The sequence below is a fragment of the Myxine glutinosa genome, chromosome 1 (assembly GCF_964187855.1).
Source record: "Myxine glutinosa chromosome 1, kmMyxGlut1.1, whole genome shotgun sequence".
In the NCBI taxonomy this organism is placed as follows: Eukaryota; Metazoa; Chordata; class Myxini; order Myxiniformes; family Myxinidae; genus Myxine; species Myxine glutinosa.
Genome location: NC_136261.1, coordinates 334,277,621 through 334,293,232, shown reverse-complemented (window position 1 = coordinate 334,293,232; position 15,612 = coordinate 334,277,621). Strand labels below are relative to the sequence as shown.

The window sequence follows — 15,612 nt, the reverse complement described above, 5'->3', positions numbered from 1 at the left end:
AACACCCCCCCAACTGGGTATTCCGTTTCGGAGCCTCTGGTGTCCAAATGTGGCTCGTGGTGAGGGTCTCCTGGGTCACCTTAATCTGGTCCTGAAAATGTTTAACCGACCTACTCACCTCTTCCTTCAGGCTCTCTTGAACCCGACCAACCTCCTTCTTGATGGTATTGTCCCAGATCTCCAGTCGCTCCTGCATAAAATCACTCACCCTTTCATTATCCATTAGTGGCCCCCACAGGCCTTTCTCAATTAACCCTTGCTCCTGCTCTTTTATGCGGGTTTCCAACCCCCTCACCTCCTCGGCCAATTTGCCCCCTTGTCGGTTGAGCAATCCCCATTCCTCACTCTGCTGTAGCATTCTGGCATCCACCCGGCCCCGATAGCCTTCCAGGTCCCCATTTGCTTTATCAATTCGAGCATTTGTGGCACCAATCTGACCCTCCAACTTTTCCCCCATTTGGACAGCCTGCGTCACGCCCTCCTCTATTTTTGACATTAATTCTTCCCGTTTCAATTCAATTTCCACCCCTATGGCTTTTTCCATCTCCCCCATTTGAGTTTCTACTTTACCCTCAAATTTCCCCAGTCTGTCCGTAATTTGGTTTTGCACTCTCCCTTCTATGCCATCAATTCGTTCCCCCAGCTGCTGTGCCATTTCCCCAATTTTTCCTTCCAATTGTTCATTCCTTTCCTTTATTTCATTCCTCCATTCCTTCCCCTGGGACTCCATTTTATTTTCCATCCCTTCAATTTTATTTTCCAACCCACTTTTCATTTCTCCCATTTGTTCCTCCAATCGATCACTCATTCCCTTCATTCCTTCCCTACATTCCTTCCCCTGGGACTCCATTTTATTTTTCATTTCTCCCATCCCATTACTCATTCCCTCCATTTTTTGAAGCAATTGACCCAACATCTGGTCAGTTGTCGGGGCCGTTCCTACTACTCCCGGCTCCCCGGTAGGGGAGGGGGATAAGTTGGTGCTCGGGACGGGGGAGGTTCCAAGGCTCACCTCGACATTTAATTCCCCTATTTCCGGCTCACTCCCAACGCTGACGGAGGCCTCGCTGCGTACTTCCATTTCGTCGACCTCCGACATCCGCTTTTCGGAAGGTCGTTCCCCGCGAGCGTATTTATTTTAATAATTCCTGAAACACAATTTAAATTTGACGAAGCCGCGATATCGCGCTCCGTTTGCCCAATTGATTATCAAATTTCTCCGCCTCAACTATAAAAATTTTGCGTTCGAACGTCGAGCGCAATGTACGCCCGACCGTGTCGATGTCGCCCCGCGGACAAAAAAATTTGTCCGACCGTGTCGATGTCTCGCCGCGGACAAAAAAAATTTGTCCGACGGGTTCAAATCCTACACTCCTGACACCACTTGTCGCGTGACTACCCTTGGTGAACACCGTAGGGTAACACGGATGACCGATTGCGAGACTTTAACTCCCGAGGCGAACACTCAATGGCGGACTCAAGTTCAACACCAACGCGCGGAACGGCGGGACGCAGCGAAGGCTCCGCAACCTTATCTATTAAAATCAAACACCCAGGAAAACTGCGTTCAGATATTATGTACAAAAAGTAATATAAGGGTTTATTAGGAAAAGTAAAGCCAGTGAAAAAGCCCGCCGGTAAATCTAATAACTCTAATAAACCTAAATCGGGACGTCCCCACACGACTGACAGCAAACACAAACGAGGGAGATTAATCACGAAAATAACACGTCCCGTCGTTCAAAATATACGCGGAGATCGGGCTTATCTGTCTTTGTCGTCTTGTATTGTTGGTGTCCAGCACCGCTCCTTCCGGCCCGATCGCACACCACGAGGCCCCTCGCTCCAAGCACCACGCGTCCGACGCAGGCCAGCGGCTCCACTTGACCAGGGACAGGAAGGACTCCTTTCAACTCCACTCGACTCGACGCGGGAGTGCTGGCAGCCAAGTGCCAACGAACTGCTCAGTGCCAACTGGGTGTGCTCTCGTGTGTCTCCTGCGACTCCCTACAACCCGAACTGCACTCGAACTGCGACTGGAATGGCGTGTCCTCTCCAACTCTCCACCACCGCTCAACTCTCTGGTGCCTGCCTGCGTCTGCCCGAAATGGCGTGTCCTCTCCAACTCGTACTGGCGAACTAACTCCGTGTGACTTGCGACTCAACTGCCGAAATGGCGTCCGACCGTCGCCTATATTGGTGGCCGATGACGTCACATTCGCGCACTCCTCAGCCAATCATAGCCTGCCAACTCGCCCAGGTCACGCCCTCTGCGGCATGCGCCTCCTGACATCTCCCCCGTTACGCGACCCTGCGGTCCTGGCATAACACGTGCCGGCCAGGTTTGTAGGCCTTTTGAGGTGTACACGGTGGCGGCCAATTATGGCGGTGTTTTTGACCTGGTTTCCTGTCAATTTAATACGAAGTCCTTGTCAGGGAAAGGGGATTATTTAATGTTGCGCTAAGGACCTAACTAATGTTTATGTGGTTTGCAGTGCCATAAAGGACAAAGGTTTGATTACTAGGTGATACTCACAGGGGCGTTACCTTTAATCCCTCACTATTTAACACTCGAATCTCCAGGTAGATCCACACTCATACATCTTACCCCGACAACCGCCTGAACATCAATAACTTATTACATGTAGAGTCCCTGTCACGACAGCCGAATACCTACCTATTCAGATCTACCTAGCTCTAGATGTTGCATTACCAAATTCATAACAGTACTTAACCGAATGCCTAACCCTGACTTTCGCTTTGCGAGCGCGGGGTAACTATGTGAATATCTCATTCGTTGAACTTTTTAACCAGCCCTACATTCTGTCTGTGAACCACAAGTCCCGTTGGTTGCAGGTCAAAGGAAATTTGAGAAAACCTGTCTATTTTATAAACTTGTTATCTAAAGGTTCTGTGTTTACTGATTTTCTAACCATTTTCCACTCCAAAATGCTCCACACTTCTTGCTGGGTACAGGTTTTATGTGAAATCTGTATTGTATACATCGTTCTCCTGTAATTTTTTAAAACAGTACAGTGAAACCCCTCATCGGCTCATCCTCATTTCCTCATCGTTACATTTAAACCCAGAAACTGATATTGCTTTTCTTGCCGGAAACAAAACAACATTTACCGCCGTTAATGGTACAGTTTCAAACATTACATAAAATGATTATTAACCAGAAATGTGCGTTACAAAGAAATCTGTTTGTTTCCTCTTTGTCCAAAAAAAATTATGAACCATCTCACGTATTTTTTTGCCAATCTTATGGAGAAATAGTGTTCAACAGTCGAGGGTGCGAATTGACTCGATCGGTCCAAACGTCCCGCTATCTCCTTTATTTTCAATCTTACGGCTAAATAAAAGTGACCATTTTTAAAAAAATAGTTTTTTGTTTTTCATTAAAGAAAGTTTCTTTAAAAGTTATAAAAGAGAGAAAGGGTGGGGGTGGGGGTGGGGGCCCCAAGGTTTTTTTTTGCCTTTGGGCCCGTGCTGGCTCTCGACGCGCCTGACTCTGGGGATGTAATGAACCACCTTTAGAGGCCATTTTCCCCGCAGAGCAGGGGTTGGCCTTTTTCGGGCACCGTGGTCCCCTTTTTGAAGCAATGTTTTATGGCCGGATGCCCTTCCTGCCGCCAACCCTGTTAGTCGCCTCTTGCGACACACAGGGAATTACCAGTGAACTGGTACTCAATTTGCCGACCTCAGAAGGATAACAGGCTGAGTCAACCCCCCTGGTGTTAATTCAGCGATCGACCGGGATTCGAACCCAGGATCCTCGGATCCCAAGCGAGCACCCCAACCGCTAAGCCAACACCAGGATGTAATGGGGCTATAATATCAGATTATCAATCTGATTTTTGTTTGATCATGTGTGCGTGTATGTATGTGATCAATATCTCCACTTTATCTTGAGTGCAAAACTTATTTCTTTTTGTAGAAGTATTTACTTTGTTAACAATTTCGTTACGGATCATGCAACAGTTCAGAAAAGGCCATTATGGGTGGAGTTTGAGGCTTTGCATACATAACGCATATGATTGTAAAATAACTTCTGCGGCGTTGCATCTGTACAAATCTCAATTGTTATACTCTATTTACATTTACTAGGGCATTGCCCGTACGTGGGTGCCCGTTCCTTGCCAATGCCCGTACTATATATATATCTAAAATTATATCCCCCCCCCCCCCCCCCCTCTATTTACATGAAATGGTTTGGTCCAAAGCGAACGGCTTGCGAGTACGGTGACAATCCCCCCCCTCTATTTACATGAAATGGTTTGGTCCAAAGCGAACGGCTTGCGAGTACGGTGACAATCCCCCCCCCCCCCCCCCCTCTATTTACATGCAATGGTTTGGTCCAAAGCGAACGGCTTGCGAGTCCGGTGACAATCCCCCCCCTCTATTTACATGCAATGGTTTGGTCCAAAGCGAACGGCTTGCGAGTCCAGTGACAATCCCCCCCCCCCTCTATTTACATGCAATGGTTTGGTCCAAAGCGAACGGCTTGCGGAGTTTGGTAAAGAAATCGCCATAGCGCGGTAACTACTCCTCCGATTAATATGAAACCTTGAAAAGGCACGTAATGGCGCACACGCTCGCTCTGACATCGGCCACGCCTACGCAACAAAGCGTTCTGTGATTGGCTGCCGGAAGTGAAGTCTTCACTGTCCGGAAGTTCGCAAATCGCAGTTAGGATGAATCGTTTTAATTTAATCGCAGTTTGAATTCGTTTTAAAACATAGTTTAACGGCAACATAGTTTTCCAACGTGAAATAAATGAATACGCTGTCAAATGTGCCGTCCGAGGCAGAGTCTGATCGCCACGTTCGGCACACGTGATAGCTCGCTGCTCTCTGATTGGTTGAAGCGTTTTTTGGACATAGCTCGGTAAGTACTTGTCCGATTAATTTCAAACCTTGAAAAGGCACATCCTCGGGTCCCCAGCAATATACCTGGCAAGTTTCAAGTATATCGGACCCGTGGTTGTCGAGAAACAGCGGTCACAGACACACAGACACACAGACACACAGACACACAGACACACAGACACACAGAGATTGCTGGAATTATAGATAGATAATACTTCATTTTCAATAATTGATAATTTTCAATAATACTGGACTTTCAAAATGACGTAATCTGCCCCAGAATTCTCGGCACTCAACCCTAGAAATAGTGAACTTCTATCCTGTGCGCACAACAGGGATTGTTACCTAAAATGGCTCACACAGCTTGTAAAAGACGCTGAAAATACTTGGAAAGGTACTTGAGAGAAAGCTGGGGTGCTTGCCTCTGCACAACGAAAGAGTTGGAGGGAGACACCATATCTGGATTGGGTGCTTCTGAATACCAACGGGAATGTCATATCTGGAGCTTGTGAATGCATGGGGTAAGTTTAAAATTATGACATTTACTATTAATCATGCCGAGAGGGGTAGGCAGGGAACTCAGCCTGTCATCCTTCCAAGGTCGGCAAAATGAGTACCAGCTGACTGGTAATGGTGGGGAATTTCATCAGTGGCACGGCTGTGCCCCCAGAAAATGATGCAGCTAAGCAGCCGCAGGTTGCATACGACAATATACACCACACCAAGCATATAGCTTTGCTAGTAGACCGAAAAATTGCAGTTAGGAAACGAAGTGTAACTTTCCCATAAGAAATAAAGGGAAATTATATCCCGGATAACATAGGTTCACTATACAAAGGGGTGTAAAGATACCTAACCCCTCCGTTAAACGGGGAATACCTGTATTGCAATCCAACTTGTACTGGATCCCTTACCAAATATAATTCATGTCGTGTGTAGTCCAAGCTGTTGCGGGGATGAGAGAACAACAATTCAAATGTTGCTTGTATCAATTACAATACAATGAGAGAACAATTTCTCGTACTCGTACATTTGTGTCTTTTGCTTTGATCATAAAGGTCTTGTTTCCCTCCACTGCTGCATGTGTGACATTCACAAAGATGGGAGTATTCGTTGGGTACAAGGAGCCAGATTCTCAAATTTGACGTTTTGATTTATTGATGACATTCTCTTCTTTTGCTACAATGACAATGTTTGATTTGATTATCTCAGCTATCTCATCTGCACGCGGAAGTGAAAGAGCTCCGTCTTATTGTTGTTGTCTTGTAGAAAGCCCTGCCATTTTTATGCCTCCCCCGACGACGTCGCAGGGGGCACTATGTTTTCAGGTTGTCCGTCCGTCCTTCCGTCTGTCTGTCCATGATAGGTTTTTGTTACCGCGATAACTTAATAACGGCTGAAGGGATCTAGGCCAAACTTGGTGCAGGTATGTATAATGAGGTAAAGATGAACTGATTCGATTTTGGGGTCAAGAGGTCAAAGGTCAAAGCTCAGACATCCCGTTAGGTAAAAATTCTGTTACCGAGCTAACTTGTGAACCAGTTATGGGATTTTCACCAAACTTGGTATATTTGTATATTATGATGTAAAGATGAACTGATTAGATTTTGAGGTCAAGAAGTCAAAGGTCAGAGGTCATGTTAACTTACAATTATTTCGTTACAGCGATAACATAATAATGGCTGAAGGGAACCAAGTCAAACCTGCTACAAGTATGTATAATGACGCAAATATGAACTGATTCAATTATGGGGTCAACAGGTCAAAAGTCAGAGTTCCTGTTAGATAATAATTCTGTTACTGTGCTAACTTGTGAACCAGCGATGGGATTTTGACCAAACTTGATACAACTATATATTATGATGAAAAGATGAACTGATTAGATTTCGGCATCAAAGGTCAGAGGTCATGTCAGGTAAAAATGTGATACTTGGGAACAGCTGAAGAGATTTAAATCAAACTTGGTACATGTATAATGATGTAATAATGTGGGCGGAGGCATATCGGTTGACGTCGTGATGTTGAAGAGGGCCATTCTAGTTTTTGGTGTGTCTGGGGCACTAGTCATCCTCCTTCTAGCTCTTCACCCTCCTTTTGCCCTTATTTCAGGCTAAATGGCAGGTACACATTTAACACGATATCTGTTCTGTTGTACTGGCAGATTATGCTTCTATTGCAGGAGGACCTCTTTGGAATAGTCATCCAATGTCTTTGGTGTGCATGGTGTTAAGGTATCCAATAATGCTGAGCCATCAATGATGATAACATCTGCTTCTGGTTCACTGTCAGATTTCATCACCTGGGTTTCAAAATTTTGAACTCGCTGAAATTTTGACAGCTGTGGAGCTTCCCATTGTCACTCGAAGCTGCAGGTACTGACTATTTTTCATGTTGAAAGAACTGATGTAGGTGATAGTGTCTGCTCTGGCAGGAGATGAAGAGCTGAGTGAGAGAGGAGGCAATCGTCTGCTTGGGATCACTAGGAACTGAATGTTGTTTGAAGAATTTTGAAGAAGACAAGCTTGCTCTTGTTTATGGGCTGATAGAACAAGCACTCATCTCCAGATTCTAGGCCATCCATTAAATTCTGGAACTGAAGGCACACAAGTAAATTGTATAAAGTATGATTTATTTGCTGACATCCTACTGTATACATAATCAATGGATCAAGTTCCTCACACAATATGAAACCCCTCCTTCCATAGTTCATAACGATTCACATCAATGATTCGTAGGCAGATCATGACTAATGGTGGAAAAGTTTCTCGAGTATGGGGACTATGCCCTGATGAGATGTAGATGAGCTAGCATTGAGGAGTGACTAGTTGGGAGCTATCGGGAAGGCAGCCTTTCCAAAAGATCTCCAGATAGGAGAGTCACTTTGATAAAACATGCTGGTCTAAGAAAGATCAAATCATGATGTCACAGTGTGAGCATTCCATGCCAACCCATAAGGTATCTCAGGTGAGGTTGTTCACAAGGGCAATGCCATAGGCATTACAACATGACTGGAGGCACCATTGTACCTTCTCAAACATGGCAATTCAATATTAGTGAAGTATAAAGAAATCCCCTCGATACTCGTTTATCCTCCTCTCTTCGTCCCAAAAGTGGATTGTTTAAAGCACTGACTTCCAGGGGTAAGTGATTATTGGTAAGTAAGTAAGTAATTCCAAGATTATTGGTGGAATTATATTCTTGTAATTAAACTTTTAAAATCTATTTATTTCGTATGATCTAAGTGTTTGGTTGTTAAAGTTATTACTTTGTGGTTTGTGCTCATGTCTGATTTTGTGATTTTTCTTCAACAAAAATTTGAAAAGAAATTTGAAAGAATATAAATTTTTGCTTCAGCAATTGCTGCGTTCGGAAGAAACTTAAATGTATTAAACTTGATAAGATTGAAGCTTAGTAATTTTAATGCTTTGAAATTTCTTCCAACAACGTCCCATTTTGAGCACCATCCCATCTTGGGCAACCATCCTTAACGTAAATTGTATAATTTGAGGTTTACGTCGAATGATAAAAGGGAGAAGAAAAGGAGACTAATCAATCGATTTGATATTTTCATCTACTTGTACACCCACACACTCCGGGAGCGGCAGGATGGGTAAATCCTCTTTGGGGTATATAGATTACAGTCGATCTATGGTCGGGCTTCAAGAACATTGGGTGTGTGTTCATATACCAAGTTTCTTGTGGAGAGATCGCCAAGTGGTTTACTCCTCAGTCACATTTGCTCTACGGCTAGGATACGGCGGCCGTACCCCCCCCCTAAATTGACAGAAACGTGCGGCAGCCGCAGAGTTTCTGAGGTGGCCGCAGGGTGGCCCTAGGGCGTATGGCTATCTTTTACAGGCCGTAGGGGTCGCCGTGGAATTATAGCGCGGAGTTATAACTTTTTTCATTTCTAGGGTGGCCGTAGCAATTCGACAAGCCGTAGCCATGACGACGATATACATATGAAAAAGAACTGGTATATATACCCACTCGTTACCGTCCGTCTGGCCGCACGTTCGCCTTAGGGCTTAGGGCCCCCCTGCGGTCACCTTGCGGGCACCTTGAGGCTACCTTGCGTCTGCCTTGAAAATTATATGGCCGCTGCAGGGACGCCCTAAGGTCACCGTGCGACATCAAATCAAAGACCGTACGGCACCCCCACATTTTCGGTCTCCACAATTTCTAAATACCCCGTGCGGCTACCCGAAAAATAAAAACATATGTGACTGCTACATTGTGTGACCGTGGAAATACTGCGGCCGCCCTATAATTGCTAGTGGCCGTAGATTGTTTAGACCCTATGGCCGCCAAGCCAAATGTGACTGAAGCATTAAGCATTCGAGCAAGCACTCCATTCAAAACCGTTAAGGAACGGCCGGCTTGGCAAGCGCTAACTAGCTGCTTGGTAAATGAGCACAGCCCATGCTTCCTCCCTTTCAGTTTCCTGTTAAACAGCAGGAGCGAGTTTCAAAAGTTCGCTTCGAAAAACGCCACATTAGCGGCAGAAAGGGTCATGTTATTGACCCAACACTTGGTGGGGTATAAAGAGTACAGCAGATCTTCGCTCAGTTCTGTCAGTAAAACTCACCTCATGGATGTTGGGATTCCTCCAAATTTATTTATTTAGTGTTATAAACAGCATTAGCGACTGTTTAAAAAGCTAATCATACGTGTTTGTGTAAAGTTTATAATATTTTACTTCGGTAAGTAAACACCATGATAAGCTATTTATAAACGTTGATTCGACGTTTGTTCAAGTTGGAAAAACTCCTTGGGGAGGTGGGATATTATTGGTATTAATATGTTTTTGTAATAACATTAATATTCCGCTATTATCGTTTTTGTTTTTTTTTAAAGCAGCTTTGGAAAAACGCCACGATAAAGCTAACTTAACATGCATATACACCTCAACACGCATCCCCATTGACGGCAATGGTGGGTAAAACCCGCTCGGGGAAGAAAACCCCCTTGGGGAGGGGGGCAAATGAATGTGCTACAACTTTCATTTTGTAACCCTTAGTCATCCTGTCACATTTGGTTGAGATTGGATAAGTGATGACGGAATGTATCGCAGTCAAAAAATCATCAGACAGACAGACAGACAGATAGACGCCAAATTGTGGATTTTAATATGATGATTGAATTATGACTTTGAGGCACCAAAACGTACGGCTTTCTTTGCCCACAGGAGTACGACTTGGCTGAATCACGCCGCCATCAGGACCAATTGGAGTTACAACAGCAGTTTCAACAGGAGCTGGAGAAAGAGAAACAGGTGCATGATACACTAAACTTTACCACACACCAATGTACTACTTTGTAACACACATTGTTTGTTTCATGCTTAATTATGTAACATACAGAATGGTCCAAATGTCCGGTTACTCTACACTAGCTACACTACACTAGCCAGTTATGTTCATTTGGCTGACAGGATGGCCTAGAGTTATGTACACTCGCCTCTAAGCTGTCTAGTCTGGGTTTGAATCCTGACCCAGCTATAAACTGCCATCCTGGTGTTTCACAGGCAGGGTGATTCATCAATTTGTGTGCCGTCCCTCGAATGGATGTGCTAAACGAGCGGCCACTCTGCCACCATTTGTTTGTAGACGTTAGATATCCCACGGTGTCTTTTTCGAAGAGTAGGAGAGTTATCACCAGCACCATCAACAAATTCCAACTTCCTATCCTAACCAGCAGAAGGCACTGCATCAGCAGCACAGTTGGATCCTCAGCCAATGATGCTACCCCACAGCCTTGTGCTGCATATGAACGAAGAAGAAGAAGTTTTGTTCATGATGTTGGTTTGTTGTGAATTAGAAACATGAATATATTATAACAATATGCAAGGTGGTCCAAAAGGAAGGAGCCTAATTTGGGCTATTAAACTACAATACCTAATTAATTTTTACCTTATACCATATATTATTGATTTGTATGTTTCATAAAATTTATTATTCCCTTTTTCTTTCCAGATAAGTGATGACAGTAAAATTAACAAAACATGAGAGAGTGAAGCTTGTTTTGATGAGTTACGTAGAATAGAAAAGTGCCTGCAAGTTAATGGACCACAATTTGAACATTTACTGTAATTTACTCTATCAGCGGTAACTTCGTATGATCATAAATTATGAAATAAATTATCTTTACTATCAGAGGGCATTTTTTAGTCCTTACATATATTGTTTATTTTATACAATACTAGCTGAGGTATCCACCATTACCCAGGGAAATTTAATGAAATATGTATTTAAATATCTCCTGCATGACAATCACAATACATATTGCACGACCACTCCCAGGAAAAACCCAGGCAGTGTATAAGCAACATACTCACTTGAGGCCTGAACACGGAAGTGTTATAATCAACCTGTGTAAAGGAATCCTTTTAATAACACGCACACATACATGTAAACACTATAATATTTAAATAATATGTGTTGTTGCCACCAAATCACTATATCCAACCTCAAAATAGATCTTCACAATAGATATTACATAATCACTCCAGGGAAACCCTCAGGCTGTGCAGAAGCAACATACTCATTCAAGGCCTGAATATGGAGGTGTTATGATAAACCTGTGTAGCCTGGTGTTGGTTTAGTGGTTAGGGTGTCGGGTTGGGATCCTGGGATTGCTTCCCGGTCATTGCTGAATTAACGCCAGGGGGGTTGACTCAGCCTGTCATCCTTCTGAGGTCGGCAAATTGTGTACCAGTTCACTGGTAATTCCCTGTGTGTCGCAAGAGGCGACCAACAGGGTTGGTGGCATGAAGGGCATCCGGCCATAAAACATTGCTTCAAAAAGGGGACCACGGTGCCCGAAAAAGGCCAACCCCTGCTCTGCGGGGAAAAATGGCCTCTAAATGTGGTTCTATGATAAACCTGTGTAAAGCTTTTAATAACAGGCACACATGTAAACACTATAATAATTGAATATTTGTTGTTGACAATAAATTACTACATATAGTACAACGTCAACATATGATCTACACAATACATATTACTCAATCGCTTCTGGGGGAAAATCCCAGGCATTGTACAAGCACAAGACCCGATCGAGGCCTGAAAGACATTCAACTGGTTTTATCTGGGGTGAATTTTTTTTATACAAACATAGCCCTCGATCTTCCTCTGGATGAAAGAGGAGGCCATGCAAAGTTTGGTTGCACTAGTTCCTGCAGGGTCCGAATGTATAAACGAACAAATAAACTTTGTTGTTTACATATTACATTAACCCTATGGCCCTTGACTTTTGGGCCACCCTGGATACTTCCCAAGGATAATTAAGCAGCATCTTTTAAACTGTGAAATGGACGATGGATTCACTGTTCATAATATCTTAGTCCTGTGTATGCAAACCTTGGCAATTTAGGAAAGAAACTGAATCTGGAAATTTGACTTGCAACGTGTAATTGTGCAATTATCATTACTTGAACTGAGCGATCCTGGACATGTACGTGCGAAAGATGTCTGACGTGGAATGTCTGCAATGACCCATACCAATAACCTCTATAAATTTGCCGTCGGGAAGGTTCAAAGAGAGATGAAAGGCTGACTGCCTCTGCTTCTCAGTACTATGTTCATCACTGTGTTATTCATAAGGAACCAACGAGGTACCGTCGCACTAGATAGTTCACGGAGAGACCTCATTCAGATGAGGCAAGAGTTCAAACTCCTCGTGAAGATCGTTGTGTTATCAACCTTGGAGGAAAGAACGACTTTTTAAAACTTTGAGCTCTCCATAACCACCTGGAAATATAAATAAACCATGACCTTTCAAGTTTCAACCCAGACATTGCAGAACAGGTTTCATGCCAATGGTGTGAAGTTCAGAACATTTATCATAACAAAGCATCATCGACAGCATTACATAAAATAGACTACACAACATCACACCTGGAGGTTGAATCCCACGTCCTCATTGGCGCCTTGTCAATGAAGTGGTTAAGAAAGGGAAAAACTAATGGGATCGGAGGAGGTGGAAAGGTAAAGGTGTGGGGATGCCGGAGTTCCACAAAGCCCAAAACCCGGTGGTAGAACAAAACTATCAAACAACTCATTTGAAAAATTGATTTTTGTCTTGTTTAAATGGGTAATGGTGGGAAGAAAAAGAAAAAGATGGAATATAGGAAATAATTAATAACAATTTCATAAACTATAACCATTTGATCCCTTTGGAAGCATCCTGGGGGATGGGGGAGGGAAGGGAAAGTGAAGTGGGTGGGGCATATATATTTTGTGACATGGCTGATAATCCCCCCTGTCTACAGCAGGGGTCAGTAAACTTGCACTGGGGCACGTGTACAGGCCAAACACACAGAGTCTTCTCCACCCCCTCCCCTGTGGAGGCACACACTCACAAACATAACACACAAACAAAACAACAAACAAACACGAAAAACAAACACAGTAACACACACGCACACAAATACAGTAACACACACAAACACAAATACAGTAACACGCACAAACACAAATACAGTAACACACACACGCACACAAATACAGTAACACACACACACACGCACACAAATACAGTAGCACACACACACGCACACACTCAAACACAGTAACACACACACACACACACACACACACACACACACAAACAAAGTAACAAACAAACACGAAAAACACAAACACCGTAACACACCCACACACAGTAACACACATACACACACAAACACACACATACACATACACACACAAACACACATACACTCACACATACACACACACACAAACACAAGGCAACACCCACACCCACAAACGCAGCAACACACACACCCACAAACACACACACACACAAACACACACACACACACCAACATACACACACCCACTTACACACACACACACACAAACACAGTAACACACACACATACAAACATACACACAGTAATAGACACATCCACACACACACACACTCTTACACACACATACAAACACAGTAACACACAAACACACACACACACACACACTTGCTTTATTTAATATATTAAGATAAATAACATTATGTATATACATATTGTTATGAATTTGGTAGAGCAACATCTAGAGCTAGGTAGATCTGTATAGGTAGGTATTCGACTGTCGTGACAGGGACTCTACATGTAATAAGTGCTTGATGTTTAGGCGTTTGTCGGGATAAAGTGTATAATTGTGGATCTACCAGGAGATTCGTGTGATAAGTAGTGAGGGATTAAAGATAACGCCCCTGTGAGTCTCACCTAGTAGTCAAACCTTTGTCCATTATGGCACTGCAAACCACATAAACATTAGTTAGGTCCCTAGCGCAACATTAAATAATTCCTTTCCCTGACAATGACTTCGGAACAAACGGACAGGAAACCAGGCCAAAAACACCACCACAATTGGCCGCCACCATTTACACCTCCAAGGCCTACAAACCTCGCCTAGCACGTGTTATAACACAAGGACCGCGGGGTCGGGGACGGGAGAGTGGAGTGATGCCGCAGAGGGCGTGACCTTGGCGAGCCGGCGATTTGGGAGGCTTTTATTGGCTGAGGAGTGCGCCAATGTGACATCATCGGCCAGAGATATTATCGACGGTCGGACGCCATTTTCGGCAGTTGGCTGCCAGCACTCCCGGTGTGAGTGGAGTTCGAAGGAGTTCACGGCTTGAGAAGGTCCCGGTGCGATCCCGAGTTTGGAGAGTCCTTCCTGTCCCTGGTCGAGTGGCGTTCGCTTGCTTTGTGCAGCCCTGCGTTGGACCTTTGGAGCAAGGGAGCCATTGAACCGACGTTGAACCGACGAGGCCTGGTGGCGCTCGGAGGCGGACGGAGAGGGCCGCGGGCCGTGTTACACTGAAGACGACTAGAGCCAGATAAGCCCGAGCTCTGCGTTTACACTTTACATGACGAGACGTGTTATTTTCGTATTCATCTCCCTCGTATCGTGTTTGATATCTGTTGTGTGTGGGATCCTAATTTAGGCTTCTTATTAGAGTTATTACCGGCGCGTGCTTTTTCACTGTCTTTACTTTTCATGAATAAATCCTTGTATTATTTTCTGTATATATCTGAACGCAGTTTCCTGTTTGATTTTAATAGTTAAGGCTGCGGAGCTTTGCTGTGTCCCGCCATTCCGCGCGTTTGTGCTTGATTGGAATCCGCTATTGAGTTTGCGCCTCCGGAGTTGAAAGCCTCGCAATCGGCCTCCGCAACTGTGGTGTTAATCGCGGTTGCGCGACAATATACTCAACATCAAAACAAACTTATCAAATCTTTAGAAGGACACTCATTGAAATCCTCCGCACAAAAATGAAAAATATTTGAACACAGAGGTGAAGTTCAGCTATCTTGACTAAACACATGTCAATAAACAAGAGGTTGCCTCAATCACAAAAAAACAAAAAGCATGAACATCACAAGGGGTGGTGCAACAAAAGTCACAGCACTGCAACACAAAGGCACGCACCTGAATACAGTCAAAACAAAATGACACAGGAATGGACACAACACTCCTAACAGTCAAAGACAGAATGACAGCAATCTTCAATATCGTGTGTGTCCTCCCTGAGCTGTGATGCAGGCTGCACACCTCCGACGCATGCTCTGTACCAGGTGTCTGATGCGGTCCTGGGGAAGTCTGTCCCACTCCTCCTGGAAGCCTTGAATGAGCATTTGCCGATTGACAGCCGTTGATCCCCTCGATGCAAGACGTCGACCAAGCTCATCCCATAAATGCTCAATGGGATTGAGGTCAGGGGAATAAGG

At 44.2% G+C, this 15,612-nt stretch overlaps 2 protein-coding genes across 4 annotated transcripts in view; one reads left to right on the top strand and one right to left on the bottom strand.

The window, feature by feature from the left end:
* The window catches only part of LOC137412267 (USP6 N-terminal-like protein), a 1,021,586-nt gene that overhangs the window by 866,898 nt on the left and 139,076 nt on the right, over window positions 1-15,612 (bottom strand). The window lies entirely within an intron of this gene.
* LOC137412283 (switch-associated protein 70-like) overlaps window positions 1-15,612 on the top strand; it is an 83,392-nt gene that overhangs the window by 32,686 nt on the left and 35,094 nt on the right. For both annotated transcript variants that reach the window (XM_078769790.1, XM_078769791.1), the window contains exon 8: window positions 10,060-10,146. In XM_078769790.1, the coding sequence (XP_078625916.1) occupies window positions 10,060-10,146 (87 nt within the window). The remainder of the gene's footprint in view (window positions 1-10,059; window positions 10,147-15,612) is intronic.